Raw genomic sequence first — 22,847 nt, 5'->3', positions numbered from 1 at the left:
TATACAAACCGCTCGGCGAGATGGTGGTGTGATGGTTAGGGTGGGGATTGAGGGGAAGGGGGATTGGGGTGAGATGGACGGATTGGGTGGAGGGGGGATTGCGGGGGAGTGGGGATTGGGGATGAAGGAGAGAATTGGGGGGGGGAGGAGCTGATGGATATAGCCTCGCCCTTTGTGAATCTGGTGTTGATGAGCGCCTCCTTGGTCCTCCGTGTGTGCTCCTTTGCCGCCGCCTGTCCTCTATCCCCCCGGCTCCTCTTGTAGCTCCTCTTCTGGCTTGTCCTCCGGCCCCTCCTGGTCCATCTCCTCCTCAGACAAGGCCGCGTGTCCCTCCTCTTCCTTCTCGATCACGCCGGCCCGCTGCTGTACCAGGTTGCGGAGGGCACAGCAGACCACCACAAAATGAGAGACCCTCTGGGGATGTACTTCAGGGTAGAACCAGAGCGGTCCAGGTATTGCAACTGCATTTTGCGCAGTCCGATGCACCGCTCAGTGACAGCATGGGTGGTGACAGCACAGACCTCATTATATCGGGTGTCTGCCTCAGTTTCAGGCATCTGCACTGGCATCATCAGCCAGACCTCAGCGGGTACCTTTTGTCCCCCAAGAGCCAACCCGTCATCCTGGGGTGGTCCTCAAAGATGCCGGGGATCTGCAAATGTTCCTGGATGTATCTGACATGCATGCGTTCTGGGTCGCGTGCACACTTGTGCATGATATAGAGGCGGCGGTGAACATTCAGGGAGTGAGACCGTTTCCTCTTAATAACGAGCACTCACTGATTCCCCGGTCTGTGCAGGGCGACATGCGTGTCATCTCTTGCTCCCTGGACCTGGGGCACCACAGCGATGGCAGAGGATTCTGCAGCCCGGGCATCTTGGTGCATTTGGTCCAAGTTGACGATTATGTGGTTGATGCCTGGGCATACAGGGAATCCGTGACCTCCCGGATACACCTGTGGGTTGTAGCTTGAGAAATGCCACGCAGGTCCCCACTTCAGCCCTGGAATTATCCGGTTGCTACAGTGACCTCCACGGCCACCAGGAGCAAGTTTTTCCTCCTCCACGAGATGCCATGCCTGCGGCACATGCTGTCAACCATCTCTGAAAGATCAACTGTATACTTTGGGCTATCGCTGGCCTCCCCCCTGGGCTCCTCCTCGGCCTGATGGGCAGCTAGGTCTTCAGGGTGTGCGGTAGCCCCCAGTTCATGGAGTATCACCTTCAGCCTGTGTCGCTGCTGTTCCTGCCTTCTCTGTCCTCGGCTGTCACCAGCAACAAGAGGGCAGTCTCTGCGGGATCCACACAAGAAAACATTTTTTCGTCTGGAAGGAATTGAAGAAGGAGAGAGACTGACAATCTGTTCGGGCTTCCATCCCAGGACCCTCAAATCCCCCCCCCTCCCCAAACCTTCCCATCAGGAACTCCTAGACCCCAGGCCTCTGCCAGGAAGATTACGGAAGTCATGCTCCGGTGCTCTCCACTGATCCAACACTTATCCTTTGGTCAGAGAGGATCCCGATGCAGCAGGCTTGCTCTTTATTATACTATTCCTAACCTTTAATTATTTTATGTTAAATACTAGCTTGTGTATAGAGTACCTAGTTTAAATCATTTATTGCCAAGTTCAACTTTATAGGCATTGTCGTAATAATTACTTTCCTTCTGTTAGGTGGCGGCTTTCATCATTGCTCAAGTGAACAAGGAGGAGGATTTTGTGCTTATGCTGACATCACCTTGGCAATTAAGGTGAGAATGTAGTGTAATTATTGGTGAAATTTTATAGCTTGCTTTTTATGAAGCAAAATGTAAAAACGAATTGCATTTATAAGGTGCAACTCATTATTTATACTTAGTATGATTGTGAAATGCATTTCAGTGATTATTACTGCATAATGTCATTGATCATCTTAAGTGTAAACTCCTCAATCTGACAACAATCGAAGTAAAAAATGTTTTCCTGGATTGCATTTCTTTTAGCTATGTTTTATCGAAATAAAATTAATATTACAATATGAAAAATATACCACTTAATTTATTCCTGTAACACTAAACAACTTAATTATGAAAGAAAACACTTTAAAATCTTTGTTTTAATGTACACTGTTTTTCTATGTTCTATGTTCTAAAAGCTTGCACCCTGCGCATCCTGTCGTCCCTGTTTCTCTCCAATAAGCTGTTTATCACAGCAAAGCAAATGTTTAGTAGGGGAGATTGTCAATCAAAAATGATGCAGCTTTCAAATGTTATCATTTAGCAATATGCCCTCAACTTCTTGCTTTTCAATGCGGATGTAACATTTTAAAAATGCCTGGATCTTACTGTGAGTGATGTTATCAGACCTAATCCATTTGTATTGAATTCCTCTCTGCTATATTACTAAGAGTACTAAAATATTCAAAATGAATAACGGTATGCTTCCATTAAAAGCATGAAGTGAAGAATCAGATTCACGTTCATAAAATAACATCACTAAGAATTATTTCCAGACTTTTTTTTACATATCCTATCAACGTTCAAATGTCCACTTCTTTTAGTCTGTATGTATAATTAGCAATGATGTGAATCTTGTAAATCTTATTAGATGATTACCAATTCAGGCCTGCATTTCATCTTAAAGTGTCACCATTTTCACATTCCATACTTATACTTATCTGTGCCAGCCTGAGCCATTTTCTTGGCTATTTTCAGTGGTTATTTGCCATTGCATTCCTCTCTGCTGTTGATTTAGTCACCGGGAATGTCACCATTGTGGCAGGTCGTGCACTGAATTACAGTGATACCAGTAGCAGACCTGAGGTCGTGCTTGGTAAGGGAGGAAGTGAGGCCTCCCAGTTAACCATCCAATGAAATCCTCATATATACAAGTTTGATGACATTAAAAAAAAAAGGAATGTGGAATATATGAACAATGAACAAGAAAGGAAAGCTAGAGAACCTAAAGCAAGAAATGGAAAAGGAAAGGTTAAGAATCCCAGCGTTATATGAAGTACTGTGGAAAGCAATAGGGACTTCTGCTTTGATGGATTGAGAATAATATACTCAGAGGATATGAAAAGAAATGGGGAATAACAGTAATGTCAGACAGGGAAGCTACCAAGTGTGTGAGTGAAGTGAGTTGCGGGTCAGATAGACTGATGCGAGTGAAACTAAAGGGGCAACGAGTGGAGATTATATCATTCAAGTGTATATGCCCAAAAGTGAAAATTCAGATGATGAGGTTGATAGAATATGTGACAGAATTGGTGAAATAATTGAACAAGAGTGTGGGAAGAGCTATGTGATTGTTATGAGAGACTGAAACAGTATTATTGCAGAAGGAAGCGACAAGGTACAGAGGAGCATAGGAATTAGGAGCAGAAGTAGGCAATTCACCTCTTCGAGCCTGCTCCGCCATTCAATCAGATCATGGCTGATCTCTTCCTCTCAAATCCACCTCCCCACCTGTTCCCCATATCCCTTTAACCCGTTTTTAAAATAGGAAATATATCTATCTCCTTTTTGAAACCATTTAACGATTCCGGTTCCACTGCACTATGGGGTAGCGACTGCCACAAATTCACCACCTTCTGTGAGAAGTACTTCCTCCTCATCTCATTTCTAAATCTACCGCCTATTAACCTATATCCGTGACATCTTGTTCTAGATTTCCCCATGGGGGGAACGTTTGGTCTATGTTTACTTTATTAATCCCTTTTAGTATAACTATTTTATATAACTATTGGATCCTCTCTCATCCTACTAAACTCCAGTAAGTATAAGCCAAAACTATTTAATCTCTCCTTATACGTCAACCCTTTCATCCCTGGAATCAAGTCAACCCTTTCAACCGTGGAATCAACCTGGTGAACCTCCTCTGAACTGCCTCCAATGTCACTTCCTCAAATAAGGAGACTAAAACTGGACACAATGCTCCAGATATGGTCTCACCAACACCCTATACAATTGCAACAACACTTCTCTACTTCTATACTCCAGTTCTTTTGCAATAAATGCTAACATTCCATTTGCCTTTTTCTGTACATGAAGAAGTATGATATTCCGAGTGGCACAGTGGCACAATGCCAGGGCCTTGGGTTCGAATACCCCCCTTGGGTAACAGTTTGCACACTCTCCTCCTGTCTGCGTGGATTTACTCTGGGTGCTCCGCTTTCCTCCCACTGTCCAAAGATGTGCAGGTTAGGTAGATTAGCCATGCTAAATTGCCCCTTAGTGTCCAAAGACCTGCAGATTAGGTGGATTGGCCATGATCAATGCACGTGGGATAAGCCGGGGCAGTGAGCCTAGGTAGAATGCTCTTTCCGAGCGTCGGTGCAAAATTGATAGGCTGAATGGCCTTCTGCATTGTAGGAATTCTATGCATCTTGGAGAAAAGAAAATGAGCGAGGCTGAAAAATGGTAGATTTTTGCATAAGAACAGAACTCTTGATAACAAGTACATGGTTTAGGCTTCAAAGAAGGCAATATACATGGAAAATGTTTGGTGAAGCAGGAAGACTTTAACTACATGGAATGATAAGAGAAAGATTCAGGAATAGTGTAAGAACTCAAAGGCCCAGATGTGAGCCAACACTGGCTTAGACACTAATCTTGTGAAAATGGAAACATGATGATGATGATATATCTTTAGTTCATACTTGTGTGCAATTTTTGCTTATCATTCCATCATCCATTCCCTTCAGAGCACATGCCTGCAATGTACATTACCTCTATTCTTCCAGTCAGAAGATTGGGCAGATTTTAGAAACCAGCAAAGAATAACTAAGAAAAAGGAGGGAGAGGGCACATGGCAGCGCAGTGGTTAGCACTGTTGCATCATGGCGCCGAGGACCCAGGTTCGATCCCGGCCCCTGGTCACTATCCATGTGGAGTTTGCATATATTCTTCCCGTATCTGTATGGGTCTCACCCCCCCAACCCAAAAACTTGTACAGGGTAGGGGAATTGGCCAGGTAGAATTGCCCCTTAATTGGGCAGAAAATAATTCGGAACTCTAAGGAAAAAAAAGAGGGGAAATTTAAGTATGAGGGAGATCTAACTAGAAACGTAAAAACAGTGTAATAACTTAGGCCAGGCCTTTGAGATTGGCCAATTAGAATACGTGTTCCCTGCTTAATGGCCAAATCAGGGAACCCCTTTCTCTGTATATAACAGGGAGTGTCAGATCCTCTGCACTCCCAGTGTAGACAGCAAGCTGAATGCACCTGGTTGTTCGGCTGTTGGTTTCGTAAATAAAAGGAATTCTGGTGAAGGGATTTCTGCGTGAACTTATTACAGTGGCGGTGAGGAAAACGGAACGACCCGAAGGAATCTGCTCATTAGCAGCCGCTTCATATTGAGGGTAAGCCACTGACAGACAAAATGCCTTTATTCGGGAAGTTGGACTCTTTTGACCCTGCAGTGGAAGACTGGGCCCAATATGTAGAGCGGATGAAGTACTTTTTTTTAGAGCAAACAAATAATTCCAGAAGAAAAACAACGGGTCATCCTGCTGACCGCGTGTGGGCCAGCAGCTTTTGCCATTGTGCGCAGTCTCACTTTTCCGGAGGCACCGGACACGAAAACTTTCCAGGAATTGACGGACTTCGTAAAAGAGTACTATGACCCTAAGCCACCTCTGATCCTGCGAAGGCACCGGTTTTACTCAGCATTCCGAGACACTGGGGAGTCAATTACAAACGTTTTAACAAGATTAAGGTGATCAGCAGAGGCTTGCGAATTTGACCTAATGCTAAATGAGATGCTCTGAGACCGGTTGGTGTGCGGAATAAATAATTTATCAATATAGAAACATCTGTTAGCAGAGGCTGAGCTGGATTGCATACAAGCATTGCAGCTGGCTTTGTCCTTAGAAAAAGCGGTGAGCGGAGCACATGAGTTACAGGGTACTCCGATGGAGGTAGACGCCCACACCAGTGAAACTGAGTTTAGGGACTACCGCTGGGGGATAGGCAACTGCATATCCACCCTCAAGAACGACTCGGATACTAAGTTAGCCAGGCCCACTCGCAGAACCGCTCCCAAGCAAGGGAAAATTAGGTCCAGACAGACGGCAGCCCCTGCAGCCTTTCGGCCAGCAAAATATTGTAGTTAGTGCCAGAGTCGGAGCCAGAGAGGAGAAATAGAAGCCCAAAACCAACATCTTGGAGAAGGACACGTAGGCTGGGGTACAGGAGAATGCACACCCTAGAAGCCCCACCTACCTCCGACGAGGAATAACTAAATTGTGTAACGATGGTTAAATCAAAACCCATTAAATTATCCATAAGGTTGAATGGAAGTCGGCACGGGAGCAGCCGTATCAGTGATATGGGAAACAGTATTTAATAAAATTCGCACTGGACTCCAACCTTTATCCCTAACCAGGATCTCAGCAAAACTGAGGACATACACAGGGAACCACTGAGAGCGTTGGGCACAACTCATGTACTTGTGGCTTATGGAGAGCCACTGGTTAGGCTGCCTTTAATAGTAGTGAAAGGTGCGGGACCAAGCGTATTGGGACGAAACTGGCAAAAAGAGATCCAGCTGGATTGGGTAAACAGTTTCCACTGGAAAATAGTCGCCTCAGTGAACTCCTGTGCAGATACCCAGAGGTTTTCCGAGAAGTGCTCGGAACAATAAAGGGAGCAAAGGTGACATTACATGTAGATCCAGAGGCAGCCTCAAAATTCTACAAGGCCCGACCAGTACCCTTCACATTAAGGCAGAAAGTCGATACAGAAATCAAAAGATTGGAGCGTGAGGGAATAATGAAACCGGTCCAGTTTGCAGAATGGGCGGCACCCGTGGTGCCTATCCTTAAGCCGGACACCTTGGTCCGCCTTTGTGGAGATTTCAAACAAACGATTAATCGTTACTCACAACTGGACAAATACCCAATTCCCCGGATTGTGGATTTGTATGCAAAGCTGGCTGGAGGACTCTTATTCTCAAAACTGGATATGAGCCACTGTTATGGGCCAGGGTTTAGAGAACCCCAAAGTGTATCATGGAGTTCACCTGACCCACAATTTTTAATAGATTGTGGTATGGGGAGCACACGGCCCACTCTACAGGTGTGGTACAGCAGAAGTGGAAAAGTAATTTTTAAAACAAAACAATGTTTATTCTATGAACTCAGTTAACCTTTTTAAAACATACAGTGAACATCTTAGCAACCATTAATTCAAATACAACCCCCAAAGACTACAACACTAAGTAATCCTTTAAGCTTTCCTTTTAACATCCATAAGACTTAAAAACACCTTTTTACAGAAAGACATCAGGCTTAACGTCACTACTGAGAACTGTTACCACATTGGAATCAGCAAATAGACACTCATAAGCTTGCAGAGATTCACACACATCCTGCTGTGATTGCAGCTTCTCCAAAACTAAAATGAAACCAAACCCACCTTGCAGCAAAATGCCTAAAGCGAAAGTAAAAAGCTGACAGACAGCCCAGCTCCACCCACTCTCTGACATCACTGCAGTAATAAACACCCATTTCTTTAAGGTACTCTCCTACAGATATTTATATACACCCCCATTTATAAACACCCATTTCTTAATGGTACTCTCACATGACAGCCATGCATATCTACAGCTGAAGCTGGACAAAGAGTCGCAAAAATTCTCAACGATAAACACACTGAAGGGCCTTTTTCAGTATACAAGATTACCCTTCAGTGTATTGTCATCCTGTGCGATATTTCAGAGGACAATGGAGAATATATTACAAGGACTACCACAGGTCGCCATTTACCTAGACGACGTCCTCATTACGGGAAAAACAAGGGCAAAACACCTGCAAAGCCTGGAGGAAGTCCTTAGGAGGTTTCCAGCAGCAGTGTGCGCCTAAACAGGGAGAAATGTGTTTTTCCAGCACCTCAAGTAACTTATCTGGGTTACAAGGTTGACAAGACAGGGTTACACCCTTTGGAGGATTCGGTGAGGACGTTTTTTAGGACTGGTGACATACTATGGGAAGTTCATACAGGATAGGGCTTCCATCCTGGAGCCCCTACACCAATTACTAAAAAAGGGGCAAGCCTGGGAGTGGTCCGACCGCCAAGACAGGACTTTCAAGAAGATTAAAGAACTGCTCTCCTCAGAAAGTCTTGGCACACTACGACCCCAGGAAAGAGTTGGTGCTCACTTGCGACGAGTCTCCATATGGCGTTGGTGCAGGTCTGGCACTCAGAGGGCGAAATGGACCGCAACGGTTTATTGCGTTTGCTTTCAGGACTTTAGCAGCAGCAGAACGAAAGTGCGCCCAAAGTGAAAAGGAAGGACTGGCTGCGATCTTTGCGATGAAGAAATTTCACCAGTACTTGTAAGGCGGAAATCCACTATAATCACAGACCACAAGCCATTGCTGGGTTTGCTGAAAGAAGACAAAGCGGTGCCACCAATAGCTTCGGCCCAGATCCAACGCTGGGTCCTACTATTGACGGCTTACCAGTATCAACTGGAGCATCGGCCAGGAACCCGGGTGGCAAATGCCGATGCACTACGCAGGCTGCCATTACCGAACACCCCGCCATTAGTACCCAGAATAGAGGAAACTGTGATGACATTATATTTCCTGGACACCCTTCCAGTGGCCGCACAAAACATTCGTTTGTAGACTCAAAGGGACCCAGTTTTATCAAAAATAAAACACATGGTGCTAACGGGGGAGATGGAAAGTCCTGCCCGGCAAAATTACATCTTTACTGGAGCATAAGAGAACAGATCACTGTGGAAGAGGGGTTACTGCAATGGAGAGCTCGAGTAATAGTTCCAAGTCAAGTCCGTCAAGCCATACTGGCCGGATTTCATCATGGGCATCCTGGAGTCTCAAAAATGAAGATGCTGGCCAGGAGCTATGTCTGGTGGCCGGGCCGGGATACAGACATAGCGGCATTGGTAGGTTGGTGCCAAGAATGCCAGAAGGTGCCAACGGTAGCCCCGCTGCACCCATGGGAATGGCTGGGCAGACCATTTAGATTTTGCAGGCCCATTTATGGGTTCAATGTTTTTTGTAATAGTAGACGCCCATTCCAAATGGCTGGTGTCTACAAAATGAACTCTGCAAATTCAACAGGTACCATCGAAAAACTTCGCACCTCGTTTGCAACACATGTTATTCTGGCGGTGTTAGTTTAAGATAATGGATCGGTTTTCACCAGCCAGGAGTTCACAAAATTCATGAAGTCAAATGGCATTCGGCACATAAGGACGGCACCATACCACCTGGCATCAAATGGGTTGGCGGAGGGAGCCGTCCAGACCCTAAAAGTCAGGTTGAAAAAACAGTCAGCAGCATCATTAGACACCAAAGTGTTGCGTTGGCTGTTTGACTACAGAACAACCTCACACGCCACAACAGGATTAGCAATGGCGGAGCTACTCATGGGCAGACGACTCTGAACCAGGTTGAGTCTACTATTCCCAAATTTAGATGGATGAGTAGAGTGACACCAAGAGGCCCAATGCAGGGGCCATGAGAACACTCGCCGAGAAAGGCAGTTCAACACTGGAGAAAAGATATGGGTCAGAAATTATGCCAATGGCCCCACATGGGTAGCAGGAACAGTCAAGGCCAGGACAGGACTTGTGTCGTATGAGATACGTGGGGGAGAACACGTAGTAAAAAAAAACACCTGGACCAGGTGCGGGCCTCAGATTTGTTTCCTCCCCCGGAGCTGACTCAGACCAGCATACCGTGGAGAGTCCCCCCTGACAAACTATTCACGCCCCTCCGGCACTACTGGTGAGGATATCGGACTCGGACACAATGGATGATGCCGCAGCTGTCCCCCTGCCACCGGAGGAAGGGGGTGAACCGCTCCTCAGACGCTCACATTGGAAAAGACGAGCGCCTAGCCGTTATGTCCCCCCCCCCCCACATCAGAGGCCGAAGTGGAGGATCTGGACCCGGCGCAGAAACAAAGCAGGAGAGCCATGAGTCAGGAGGAGCCTGGGGGCTCCTCGGACTTTGGGGGGAGGGGTGTAATGACTTAGGCCAGGCCTTTGAGATTGGCCAATTAGAATATGAGTTCTCTGATTAGTAGCTCAATCAGGGAACCCCTTTCTCTGTATATAGCAGGGAGTATCAGATCCTCTGCACTCCCAATGTGATCAGCAAGCTTAATACACCTGGTTGTTCAGCTGTTAGTTTTGTAAATAAAAGGAATTGTTACAAACAGATATGTTTCCTCAATTTTTAAAAAGGAAAAGAGTAGCTGAAGTGAGTTTTGGTCCCTTTGAGGGGGAGACTGGAGAATCAATAGTAGAAAACAAGGAAAAATTGGAAACATTCCACAGATATTTTGGGCGGTATTCTCTAAAAATGGGGCTATGTCCCCACGCCGGCATGAAAACCGGCACCAACGACTCCGCGAGAGTGAGGAATTCTCACCTTTCTAGGGGGCTAGGTTGCCGCCGGAGTCGACTCCGCAGCTACAGCCGGCGGGGAACGGCCTGCGCAAGTCCATGCATGCGCGGAACGCCCGGTGTATTCACGCGAATACGCGGAACGGCCGACTTATTTCCGCGCATGCGCGGGGGTTCCCTTCTCCTCCCGGGCCCGGGCAATATGGCGGAGCCCTACAGGGGCCCAGCGCGGAGTAAAGTAGGCCCCCACGGAACCAGCCTGCCCGCCGATCGATAGGCCCTGATCGCGGGCCAGGCCACCGTGGGGCTCCCCCCCCAGGGTCAGATCCCCCCTCCCCCCCCCCCCCCCCCCCCCTCCAGGACGGCCCCCGCACACTCACCTTCCAGGTTCTGCCGTGTGGGAGTTGAGTAATCCACTCCTTGGCCCATCGGGGCCCGGAGAATTGCCGGGGGGTCCACCGTCAACGGCCCGCGACCGGCGTAGCGGCAACCCCGCCACGTCTGAAAAACGGTGCCAGAGAATGGGGAAGCCGGTGTCGGGGCGGCGGGGCACCCCCCCGGGGATTCTACGACCCGGCGCCGGGTCGGAGAATCCCAGCCCTTGTGTCTGTCTTCACTGTGAAGACACCAAAAACATCCCAAGAATACTTGATAATCAAGTGAACTTAAAGCAATCACAATCACTAGGGTGACGGAACTAGTCAAACTAATGGCTGGCAAGTCCCTGGACTTGATGGGTCTTGGTGGACTTGATGGACTTGACCTAAGGTCTTAAAAAAGTGGCTGCAGAAATAGTGGCCGGGATTCTCCGAGTCCGCGCCAGGTCGGAGAGTCACTGGGGGGCGCGGGTTTCTGGAAAGGTCCCAGCAGATTGGAAAATTACACATTTGACACCGCTAGCAGGGAGACAAAAAGCAGGAAATGATAGGCCAATTTGCCTAATATATGTCATTGGGAAAATGCTAGAACCCATTATTAAGAGGTAATAGCAGGACATTTTGAAAATCGTAAAGCAAACAGGTACCATCAATGTAGTTTTGTGAAAGGGAAATTAGGTTTGACTAATATATTGGAGTTCTTTGAGGAAGTAGCAATAAAAGGGGAATATGAAGATATGCTGCACTTGGATTCCCAAAAGGCATTTGATAAGGTACCACACTACCACATCAAAGTTACAGCACAAAATAAGAGCTTATGGTATTGGGGATAATATATTATTTTTTAAAAAAAATTGATTCCAATTTTCAACATTTTACAAAAACAACAAAACACATACCCAGTATCTTGAATCCCCAACACAAGACGACCCCACCCTATCCATCCCCCCCAAACAGTTGATGGTAATCAGCTCTCCAAAATGCAAAATGAACAAACCCCAACTCTTGTGGAACCCATCATTCATCCCCATTAGGTCCCCCAGCCACGCCAAGGCACAGGGTGGAGAAGCTGATCTCCATCCCAACAGATTCTGCCTGCTAAGGATAAAACAGCTGCTCCCGCACCCCTCTGCAACTCCGGCCGGACCGACACTCCGAATATGGTCTCCAGGGGGACTGGGCTCCGTGTCTACATGTAAACCGCTGACATGAGCGGCATGGTCGCACAGTGTTAGCACTGTTGCTTCATAGCGCCAGGGACCCAGGTTCGATTCCCAGCTTGGGTCACTGTCTGTGCGGAGTCTGCATGTTCTCCCCATGTCTGCGTGGGTTTCCTGCGGGTGCTCCGGTTTCCTCTCACAGTTGAAAGATGTGGGGGTGAGGTGGATTGGCCACGCTAAATTGCCCCATAGTTTAGGTGGGGTTACGGGGATAGGGTGGATGTGTGGGCTTAAGTAGGGTGCTCTTTCAAGGGCCGGTGTAGACTCGATGGGCTGAATGGCCTCCTTCTGCACTATAACGTCTGTGATTTATGGTGCTAACAAATGACCTCCAAAATCTTTCCAGCTTCAGGCAAGACCAGAACATATGTACATGGTTAGCAGGGCCCCTCCCACACCTCTCACTGACATCCTGTACCCCGTCAAAAAGCCGGCCCATCCTTGCCTTCATCAGATGCGCCCTCTGCACCATCTTCAACGGCACTGCACACAAGTTGAGGTATTCATCCTCCGCAGCACCTCGCACCACAATCCCTCCTCTAATTCCATTCCCAACTCCTCTTCCCACTTGGCCTTAATCCCCTCCATGGGTACCTTATCCTCGTCCGAAATCCTCCCATAAATCGCCAGGACGTCCCTCCTTTACAGCCCCCCCACTGACAGCACCTCCTCCAACAACGAGCGGGTGCTTTCAAAAAGGTCGAAAAAACCTTCTTCGCAAATTCCTGTACTAAATGCTCTCCCGCGCTAGTCCAAACTTCTTAGTCGACCCCTTCAAGCTCGCAAACCACCCTCCGAGAAACAAATCCTTCATCTTTCTGACCCCCCTCTTCCCCCCCATCCCCGGAACCTCGCATCCATTCTCCTCAGCTCGAATCCCGATTCCCCCTGATCGGCATCATTCTTGACTCCGCTCCCAACCTAAATTGCTGCCAGAATTGCCTCCAAATCTTCAGTATGGCAACCACCACAGAACTTCCCAAATACCTCCCTGGAGCCAACGGGAGCGGTGCTGTCGCCAGCGCCCTCAACCCTGACCCCCTAGACGTGCCTGCCTTTTTCCTTACCCACAAAGTCTCCGTCTCCCTTTTCCAACCCTGTATTTTCTCCGTATTCGCCGCCCAGTAGTAATGCATCAGATTCAGGGCGACCCCCCGACAGTCTGAAGTACCGCTTTCCTGATCTTGGCCACCTGCCTCACCTAAACAAAGGGAAAAAAAATCAGTCTATCCACCCCTTGGGCAAAAAGACCGGTAGGCAATGGAATAAAAGCAAAAAACGGGGCAAAATGTTCATCTTAACTGCTTCCACTCGTCTTACCAACGACAGGGGAAAAATATCCCACCTCAACAAATCCGCTTTTACCCTCCCCACTAATCTCAAAAAATTCACTTTTCGAAGACCTGCCCAAACCCGAGCCAACTGCACCCCCAGATACCTAAAATGAGAAGCTGTCACACAAAATGGCAACCCCCTACCCCAACCCTGTCCCAGAAGTGAATACCACAAAATACTCACTTTCCCCCAAATTCAGCTTGTACCCCGAAAATGCTCCAAATCGATGGGATAACATATTAGCATGGACTGAGAATTGGTTAGCTAACAGAAGGCAGCCGGATGTAGGGAGAAATGTGTCATTTTCGTTTGGCAAGCTGTAACTAGTGGAGTGCCCCAAAGATCAGTGCTGGGACATCAATTTACGATCGATGCTAATGACGTGTAAAAAGATACTGAATATATGGTTGCTAAATTTGCTGATCATATGAAGATAGGTAGGAAACTAAGTTATCAAAGGGACACAAAGAGTCTATGAAGAAATGTAGCTAGGTTAATTGAGTGTGCAAAAATTTGGCAGATGGCATATTGTCATGAATGTGCCTAGTAACAGCAGTAAAACAAATTTAACAAGACATAATAGGATGCGAGATGTTAGGCAATTGGCAGAAATCTGCCTAGAGACAGCAATAGCCAGTATTCAAAAGGCCAAATGAGATGTGTCTCTCCCAGTGACAAGATTAGAAGGCAGTTTAGATAAGAATTGAATGTGAATAGCTTCTGAATTGAAACAGTTTACATAGATAATTGGGAAACTCAATGAGGTATACATATGTTAATGTCTAGTGTCAAGGAAGTTGACAGGGGAAGACAGCCAAATACACAGAAGGCATAATCAGAGAGGAACAAGGGCATAATTGGCCGGGCCCTCAGAAGCAAGGCAGACCAGTTAACATCCAGTAGGCTCAGGATACCGGTTTCCGGCTGCCAAGCCTGTTGGCCATGTTTTACAGCTTTAAGTCTGAGAGCCAGGTCAGCGCAGGAAACCTTCGTAAAGGCAGTTTAAATATCTTCACTGGACAAGACAAGATGCTTCCCAGGCTTGACTATCATCATGTGGTAACTATAAACTGGTGTAACTTACAGATGTATTTACTTTGGATGTTGTTTGGGGAAACGGGGTAGTCATATGGAGTTCAGGGATCATAGATATATTTTTGAATGAGGGGTACATTCTACGCAAACTATGTGTGTGCAGTAATTAATGTATCTTCATTCTCATAGAGTAGTTTTGATTGTGTGTATTTGTCTTTTCTTTGCTTTAATAAAAAGTCTTCAAAAATTGTTACACGATGACTGAACTACTTAGTCTCACTGGGGGTTTTCTCGTCTGCTCACACCATCACAAAAAACAAAACTATACACCCCCACGAGCTGGCGTTCATAGTTGGGATACCTTCGCAGATAATATCAGTGTTCTTCATGACAGAATAATGTGAGAAAATGTGAACTTGTCCACTTTGGCCGAAAGAATGGGAAAGCAGTATCCTATTTAAATGGAGAGAGACTGCAGAGCTCAATAGGACAGATGGCTCAGGATGACCTGGTACATGAATCTTAGAAAGTTAGTGTGCAGGTACAGCAATCAATTCCTGGGATGAAGCGGTTATCTCATGAGAAAGGTTGAGTAGGTTGGACCTATAACCATTAGAGCTTAGAGGAATGAGAGTCTTATTGAAACATATAGGATCCTGAGGGGAATTGACAGGGTGGATAGTCAGAAGATGTTTCTCCTTGTGGGGGAGCCTTGAGCTAGGAGACATAGTTTAAAAATTTGGGGTTTCCCATTTAAGACTGGGATGAGGCGAATGTTTTTCTCTGAGGGTTGTTAATCTGTGGATTTCTCTTTCCGAGGGAGCAGCGGAGGCTGGGACACCGAATATATGAAAATCTGAGTTAGATAAATTTTTGATTGCTAAGGGAGTCAAAGATTTAGGGAGGCCGGCGGGAAAGAGTGGATTTAAGGCCACAATCAGATCGGGCATGATCCTATTGTACAGCAGAGCAGGTTCGAAGGGCTGAAATGGCCTAATCCTGCTCCTAATTGTTGCTTTCCTTTGCTGGTATAATGGTAGGATTAATGCATCTTGATCCAGGATATGTATCCATGAGAAAGACTACTTGGTCATTCTTTGCCCAGCTATCCAGGATAAAGCTTATTTTCTCCATGAGAACAATGTTTCTACTTTCAGTTTTCCTACCCAGAATTTTTATCCTTGTGTTGATTACATTTTGTGTTGACGAGAGCCTCACAATTGTAGTTCAATGTGTGCTCTACACTGATTGGAACAAAATGTCTCCTTATTCTTATCTCATGGTTTAGTTTGAAATAGTGGATTTATCTTTGTTGAAACATTTAATTACCTTGCCATCCTCCTTTCAAACCTGAGGTAGCCCAAAGTTTTCCAATCTTTTTGTGTAGCCCAGTCCTCCCACACCAGGAATCAGTCTTACCTCCAGAGTTTTGAATCTTCCCTGTTCCTTAGTGACAGGACCAGTGCAGAGCATTGCATTGTTTAAGTATAGTCCATTCCTTATGGTCTACCACTGATGTTCTATTGGCTGGTATTCTTTTTACTTTTGTGAATACTGTTCACACTACCATTACATCCATATAACCCATATTAGCTGTTTGAAAACCAAATTCTTTTACAACAGTTTATTTATTCTAGCATATTATATTTTCAACATAAATAATTCAGTTTAGCCAGTTGAAGCAATCTGTAAAAATATTCTGTACTTGTTGATCAGTCCCCATTACCTGCGTAATTTTGTTTGCTGTAAGGCTGAATCTGCCCTGATTAAACTTCTATTTCTTACTGTTGGGTCAGTACAAGGGAAACTCCTGCAGTACCAAAGATTAACAACATTTATGCTGGGAAAAGCTGGTTAGTGCTGATACCCACACTGCCCAGAAGTAACTGAGGTTATTTTTTTAGGGTGAGCTCAAATAAATAATTTTATTTAGTTATAATTATTATTGTCAAATGTCAGTATTGATGGGCTGGTTTAGCTCAGTGGGCTAGACAGCTGGTTTGTGATGCAGAACAAGGTCAGCAGCGCGGGTTCAATTCCCATACCAGCTGAGAATTATGAATTCTCCCTCTGTGTACCCGAACAGGCGCCGGAATGTGGCGACTAGGGGCTTTTCACAGTAACTTCATTGCAGTGTTAATGCAAGCCTACTTGTGACAATAAAGATTATTTTTTTAATTGCTTTAATGTGCTCTTTGTTAAAAGATAAGGCAGGACAAAGAGAAATCTTACCATGGAATAAGATCATATTCTCTCAGAGACAGGTGTCAAATATCCACAATCATCTGTCATCAGTGCTTTTGGAGCACTGCTCCTTCCTCAGGTAAAGGAGCAGTGCTCTGAAAACTAGTGTTTGAAACACACCTGTTGGACTTTAGCCTGGTGTTGTAAGACATCTTACTGTGCTCACCCCAGTCCAACGCCGGCATCTCCACATCATTTCTGCTCCAAGTTATTGTTATTCCTTTTCTGTGCACCTCGTACGTTTATCCATGTTTCAAATCCAAATGGCCACCTATGTTTCAAAGTATGTGGCAATGTGTATTATTTATTAATTAGTATCAATATCCCATTTTTCCATCGTGCTCAGCAAATTTAGTTTAGATTTCCTTGGCTTAGATCGGGTGATCTTTCCAATGGCCTGTGCAGATTCGATGGGCTGAATGGCCTCCTTCTACACTGTAAATTCTTTTTTTTTTTAAATTATAAATTTAGAGTACCCAATTCATTTTTTCCAATTAAGGGGCAATTTAGCATGTTCAATCCACCTGCCTTGCACATCTTTGGGTTGTGGGGGCGAAACCCACGCAAACACGGGGAGAATGTGCAAATTCCACACGGACAGTGACCCAGAGCCGGGACCGAACCTGGGACCTTGGCGCCGTGAGACTGCAGTGCTACCACTGCGCCACCGTGCTGCCCTTGCACTGTAAATTCTATGGCTGATTCTCTACCTCATTGATTAACAGTTTCCTAATTCTTGCAAGTTTTTGAAGTAGTAACTCTAAGTGTGTAATTTACAGCTACTTTTTCTTTTCTTAAGTATCATTATGATTGTAATTTTGTTGCAGTTTTTGTTTGAGAGGGTGGAAGCAGTATCTACGGCTATGATCATTGATTTGGATGCACATCAGGTAATTACCCGCAATCATTTTATATTGAAGTGAAAAATGTCTTCTCTTTCTCTTCCTCCTGTGTTATGAACAGAAGCGTGTAATTGACTTGCTGATATAATTATATTGTAAACCTTCAAGTCAGAAATGGGCTGATAGGAAGCCAAATGATTTGTATTGTCATGAATGGTGTAGATAACTTGCGTATTCTTAAATCAAGAGTGTAAAGTAAATACTTTTTGATACAGAAGGCTACCTTGTGAACTAATATAGGAAAATAAATGTTACTCATTCAGTGCTACTGTTATTGTCAAATCAAATGATTGTCTTTTCCCCAACATTAGGTTCCCCAAGCTGAAAAGAGCATCGGTATACTTTGTGTTTCATTTTTCTGGCGGTGAACAAGGAATAATTAGCAATCAAGTTGACCGAGGCCCCTTGGGGTGAACAAACATAATGGGCTGGATTCTCCGACCCCCCGCCGGGTCGGAGGATTGCCGGGCGACGGCGTGAATCCCGCCTCCACCGGCTGCCAAATTCTCCGGCGTCAGGGTTTTGGCGGGGGCGGGAATTGCGCCGGTCGGCGGCCGCTGGCAGCGGCCCCATTCGGTGATTCTCCGGCCTGCGATGGGCTGCGTGGCCGCCCGTTTTCAGCGGGTCCCACCGGCGTAGTTCACAACAGGTCTTTACCGGCAGGACCTGGCTCCACGGGCAGCGTGCCGAGTCCTCGGGGGGGGCACGGGGGGATCTGGCCCCGTGGGGTGCCCCCACGATGTCCTGGCCCACGATCGGGGCCCACTGATCCGCGGGTGGGCCTGTGCCTTGGGGGCACTCCTTCCTTCCGCGCCGGCCTCTGTAGGGCTCTGCCATGGCCGTCGTGGAGAAGAACCCCCCTCCGCATGCGCAGGAAACACGCTGGCTGGTCTGCGCATATGCGGAACCACGGCGGCGGTTCTGCGCATGCGCCAACTTGCACCGGCCTAGCCCCTGGAAGTGTGGAGGATTCCGCAACTTCCGGTTGGCCCGACGCCGGAGTGGTTCATACCGTTCTTGTCGCCGGCGTCGGGCCATTTCGCCAATTGCGGGAGAATCCTGCTCTAGGTCCTGTAGCTTGATATAGGAAACTACAATGGTATGAGGCGTGAGTTGGCTATGATGGATTGGGGAACATTACTTAAAGGGATGACAGTGGATAGGCAATGGCAAACATTCAACGAGCGCATGGGTGAACTGCTACAATTGTTTATTCTTGTTTGGTGCAAAAGTAAAACAGGAAAGGTGACCAAACCGTAGCTTACAATGGAAATTGGAGATAGTATTCGGTCCAAGGAAGAGGCATAAAAATTTGCCAGGAAAATAACAAACATGAGGATTGGGAACAGTTTATAATTCAGAAAAGGAGGACCAAGAGGACTTGGATTGATTAAGAAGGGGGAGAATAAGCTTGTGGGGAACATAAAAACTGGCTGAAAGGAAATGAAATGAAATGAAAATCGCTTATTGTCACAAGTAGGCTTCAAATGAAGTTACTGTGAAACGCCCCTAGTCGCCACAATCCGGCGCCTGTTCAGGGAGGCTGGTACGGGAATTGAACCTCTCTGCTGGCCTGCGTTGGTCTGCTTTAAAAGCCAGCTATTTAACCCTGTGCTAAACCAGCCCCTGTAAATGTTTTTATAGGTATGTGAAGAGAAAAAGATTGGTGAAGACAAATGTAGGTCCTATACAGTGAGAAATAGGGGCCGGGATTCTCTAATCCCGCGGCAGAGTGTCCACGCTGTCGTAAAAGCCATCGCGTTTTACGACACCGAGGACTAATTCTGGCCCCTACAGGGGGCCAGCACGGCACTGGAGCGGTTGACGCCGCTCCAGCTGCCGATCCCGGCGGGAACTGTGCGCCTTGGGATGTGCGCAGTGGCGCTGGCGCCAACGCGCGCATGCACAGTGGCCTCCTTTAACGTGCCGGCCCCAACGCAACATGGCGCAGGGCTACAAGGGCCGGTGCGAAGGAAAGGAGGCCCCCCAGCTAGAGAGGCCGGCCCGCCGATCGATGGGCCCTGATCGCGGGCCAGGCCACATTGGAGGCCCCCCCCCCCCCACACAGGCCGCCACCCGACCCTTCAATGCCGAGGTCCCGCCGGCTCAGAGCAGGTTCGAGCAGCGCCGGCGGGACACTTTTTAAAAAAAAAAAAAATTTTTCCTTTTCTGAGTTACCAAGCCAGGGCTCAGAGTGTGGGTCAGGGGCGAACCCCTAATCCAGCTCCTTCCCTGCTCCAAAAAACTGATTCAAATTGAATCAAATTTATGGTCCCCACAAGAGAGACATACCAGATCTGAACCCAAAGGCTCAATCTACAGACACTTGATCTTAGCCAAAAGGCCGAGAAGCGATGACACGTTTTTTTTTTACGGCCGCTCAGCCCATCCGGGCCGGAGAATCCCGGGGGTCTGCGTAGAGCGGCCCCCAACCGGCACCGCGCCGACCATGCCGGCCCCAATGGCGCTGATTCTCCGCTCTGCGGAGAATCGCGTCGGGGCGGCATGGTGTGATTCGTGCCTCCCTCCCGGTGCTTCTCTGACCCGGCCTTCATAGCGGGTCTTGGAATCCCGCCCAGGGAATTTTATAATGGAGTACAAAGAAATGGCTGAGCAACTAAATACATCTTTGGTTCTGTCTTCACAAAGGAGGACACAAATTATATACCAGTAATGTTGGGGAACACAGAGTTTAAGTGAGAGGAAATCTGTTTTATTGGGCAAATGGTGTTGGGGAAATTGATGGGATTGAAGTCTGATAAATCCCCAGGGCCTAATATTCTACATCCCAAAGTACTTAAGGAAGTGGCCCTAGAAATAGTGGATGCATTGGTGGTCATCTTCCAAGACTCTAGTGCATTGAGATGGATAGAAAAGTGTTTGGCAGACAGGAAACAAAGAGTGGGTATTGTTATGGGTCAGGGTTTAGAGAATCCCAGAGTGTATCATGGAGTTCACCTGACCCACAACTTTTAATAGATTGTTGTATGGGGAGCACACGGCCTACTCTACAAGAGTGGTACTTCAGAAATGGAAAAGTTATTTTTTAAAGCAAAACAATGTTTATTCTATGAACTCAAGTTAACCTTTTTAAAACAAACAGTGAATATCGTAGCAACTATTAATTCAAATACACCCCGCAAAGCATACAACACTAAGTAATCTGTATGCTGTCCTTTTAACACCCAGAAGACTTAACAAACCTCTAAACAGAAGCACATCACGGTTTACATTCAATACTGAAAATATTTATAATTCTGAATTCACCAAATGATTAAGAGCTAGTCCTTCATGGCAGAGAGCTCAGCAGTACAGCTGCTTTTTCTGACTTCAGTTGCAACACACTGAAAAACGAAACCAAAAAGACAGAGACACACCCAAGCTTTTCTCATAATGAAACTAAAAAGCAGAACCAGAGCTCAGCTCCACCCACACTCTGACATCACTGCAGTAACATGAGCAGCAAAACATTTCTTAAAGCGACATTCTCATGACACCTCCCCCCCAAGAAAAAAAATAAATCAACTTCAAGATGGTTTCATTTTTCACCTTTTCACCGTGCTTTAAGAAATGCACACAGTAAATATACTTTATCGTTGCAAAAAACAACACACGCAAACAGGCATAATAATAGTCCATTTTCTTTTGTTCTATTTCCTCCAACTGAAATTCCTTCTCAATTGACAGTCTCTACACGATCCGTCCATTTCTCTATGCCTCGGCATTTCTCTTTAAAGTCAGATACTTTAGTTCAATCTGATCACAGAGTCCCTTGCAATTCTCCAACACAGGAGCATTGGTTATCACAGCTTTTAGGCTTTCAAATGCCTGTTGAAAGTCCACTGTCCATTGAAATTTTCGATGTTTCTTCAGCAAGTCCATCAGTGGAGCAATCACGCTGCAAAACCTTTGCACAAATGTTTGATCAGATCCACTCATGCCAAGAAATCGCATTTCCCTTTGTCTTGAGGGTATCAGAAACTCCTCAAGGAAAGTGACTTAGGCTTTTCCAAATTCACTTTTGGCTAGGTTTAGCACCAAACCCGCCTCTTGAAGTCGATCGAATAACTCCATCAGATGTTTCAAATGTTCTTTCCATGTCTGGCTGAAAATTACCAGATTGTCCATGTATACCGCACAGTTGGATAATCCTGAAACGACTTTGTTAGTTAACCGTTGAAATGTGGCTGGGGCGTTTTTCATGCCAAATGGCATAACTTTGAATTGGTATATATCATCTGGAGTCACAATAGCTGAAATCTCCTTCGCCCTTTCGGGTAAAGGTACCTGCCAGTAACCTTTAAGTAAATCCAATTTGGAACTAAAAGTGGACTGTCCCACTTACTCAATGCAATCCTCTAAACGTGGGATAGGATAAGAGTCCGTTCTTGTAACTGCATTAACCTTTCTATAGTCCACACACAACCGTTGGGTACCATCTGGCTTAGGTACCATCACTATGGATGAGCTCCATTGGCTGCAACCCACTTCAATTATGCAATTTTTAAGCATACTCTCAATCTCTTTGTTAACCTGTGCCAATTTTAAAGGATTAAATCTATATGGATGTTACTTGATTGGAACAGCATTTCCCACATCTACATCATCTATAGCCATCTTAGTACTTCCCAATTTATCTCCACAAACTTGCCCATGTGATATCAATAACTCTTTCAGGTCAGTTTGTTTTTCCTCTGGAAGGTAACTCAACAATTTATCCCAATTTTTAAGAACATCCTTGTTTTCCAATTTAATTTGAGGTATGTCAAATTCACAGTCACCTGGATTTGGTTCGTCACTTTGAGTTAGAATCATTAAAACCTCCTCCTTTTTCTCTCCTTCCCTTACAAAGTACCTTTTAAGCATATTCACATGACACACTCGGTGAGTCTTCCTTCTATCTGGTGTTTTTACCACATAATTCACCTCACTTAATTTCCTTTCAATCTGATAAGGTCCACAAAACCTAGCTTTTAAAGGCTCATCTACCACTGGTAACAACACTAAAACTTTATCTCCACTGGCAAAACTACGAACTTTGGATTTCTTGTTCGCGACCCGTTTCATCACATTTTGTGCAACTTTCAAATGTTGTCTCGCCAATTCATCTGCTCTATTTAATCGTTCCCTAAAATTTGACACGTAATCCAATAATGGAATTTCCAATTTCTCTCCCACCAATTTTTATTTAATCAATTTAAGTGGTCCTCTTATCTCATGACCAAAAATTAGTTCAAAAGGACTAAATTTGGTTGACTCATTAAGTGCATCCCGAATTGCAAACAGTACGAACGGAATTCCTTTATCCCAATCCTCTGGATAATCTTGACAATACGCTCTCAACATTGTCTTTAATGTCTGATGTCACCTTTCT

The 22,847-nt window shown here is 45.9% G+C and overlaps 1 protein-coding gene and 1 non-coding gene across 6 annotated transcripts in view; one reads left to right on the top strand and one right to left on the bottom strand.

The window, feature by feature from the left end:
* Nucleotides 1–22,847, top strand: part of hdac11 (histone deacetylase 11) — a 278,425-nt gene that overhangs the window by 142,388 nt on the left and 113,190 nt on the right. For all 5 annotated transcript variants that reach the window (XM_072472541.1, XM_072472538.1, XM_072472542.1 and 2 more), the window contains 2 exons: nucleotides 1,672–1,748; nucleotides 17,399–17,461. In XM_072472541.1, the coding sequence (XP_072328642.1) occupies nucleotides 1,672–1,748; nucleotides 17,399–17,461 (140 nt within the window). The remainder of the gene's footprint in view (nucleotides 1–1,671; nucleotides 1,749–17,398; nucleotides 17,462–22,847) is intronic.
* On the bottom strand, nucleotides 19,635–19,829 carry LOC140388716 (U2 spliceosomal RNA). Its single transcript, XR_011934269.1, has one exon. It is a non-coding gene; the product is annotated as a U2 spliceosomal RNA (small nuclear RNA).

Source organism: Scyliorhinus torazame, chromosome 13, assembly GCF_047496885.1.
Source record: "Scyliorhinus torazame isolate Kashiwa2021f chromosome 13, sScyTor2.1, whole genome shotgun sequence".
In the NCBI taxonomy this organism is placed as follows: domain Eukaryota; kingdom Metazoa; phylum Chordata; class Chondrichthyes; order Carcharhiniformes; family Scyliorhinidae; genus Scyliorhinus; species Scyliorhinus torazame.
The sequence above is the reverse complement of the archived record's forward strand: the minus strand, read 5'-3'. Positions and strand labels throughout refer to the sequence as shown.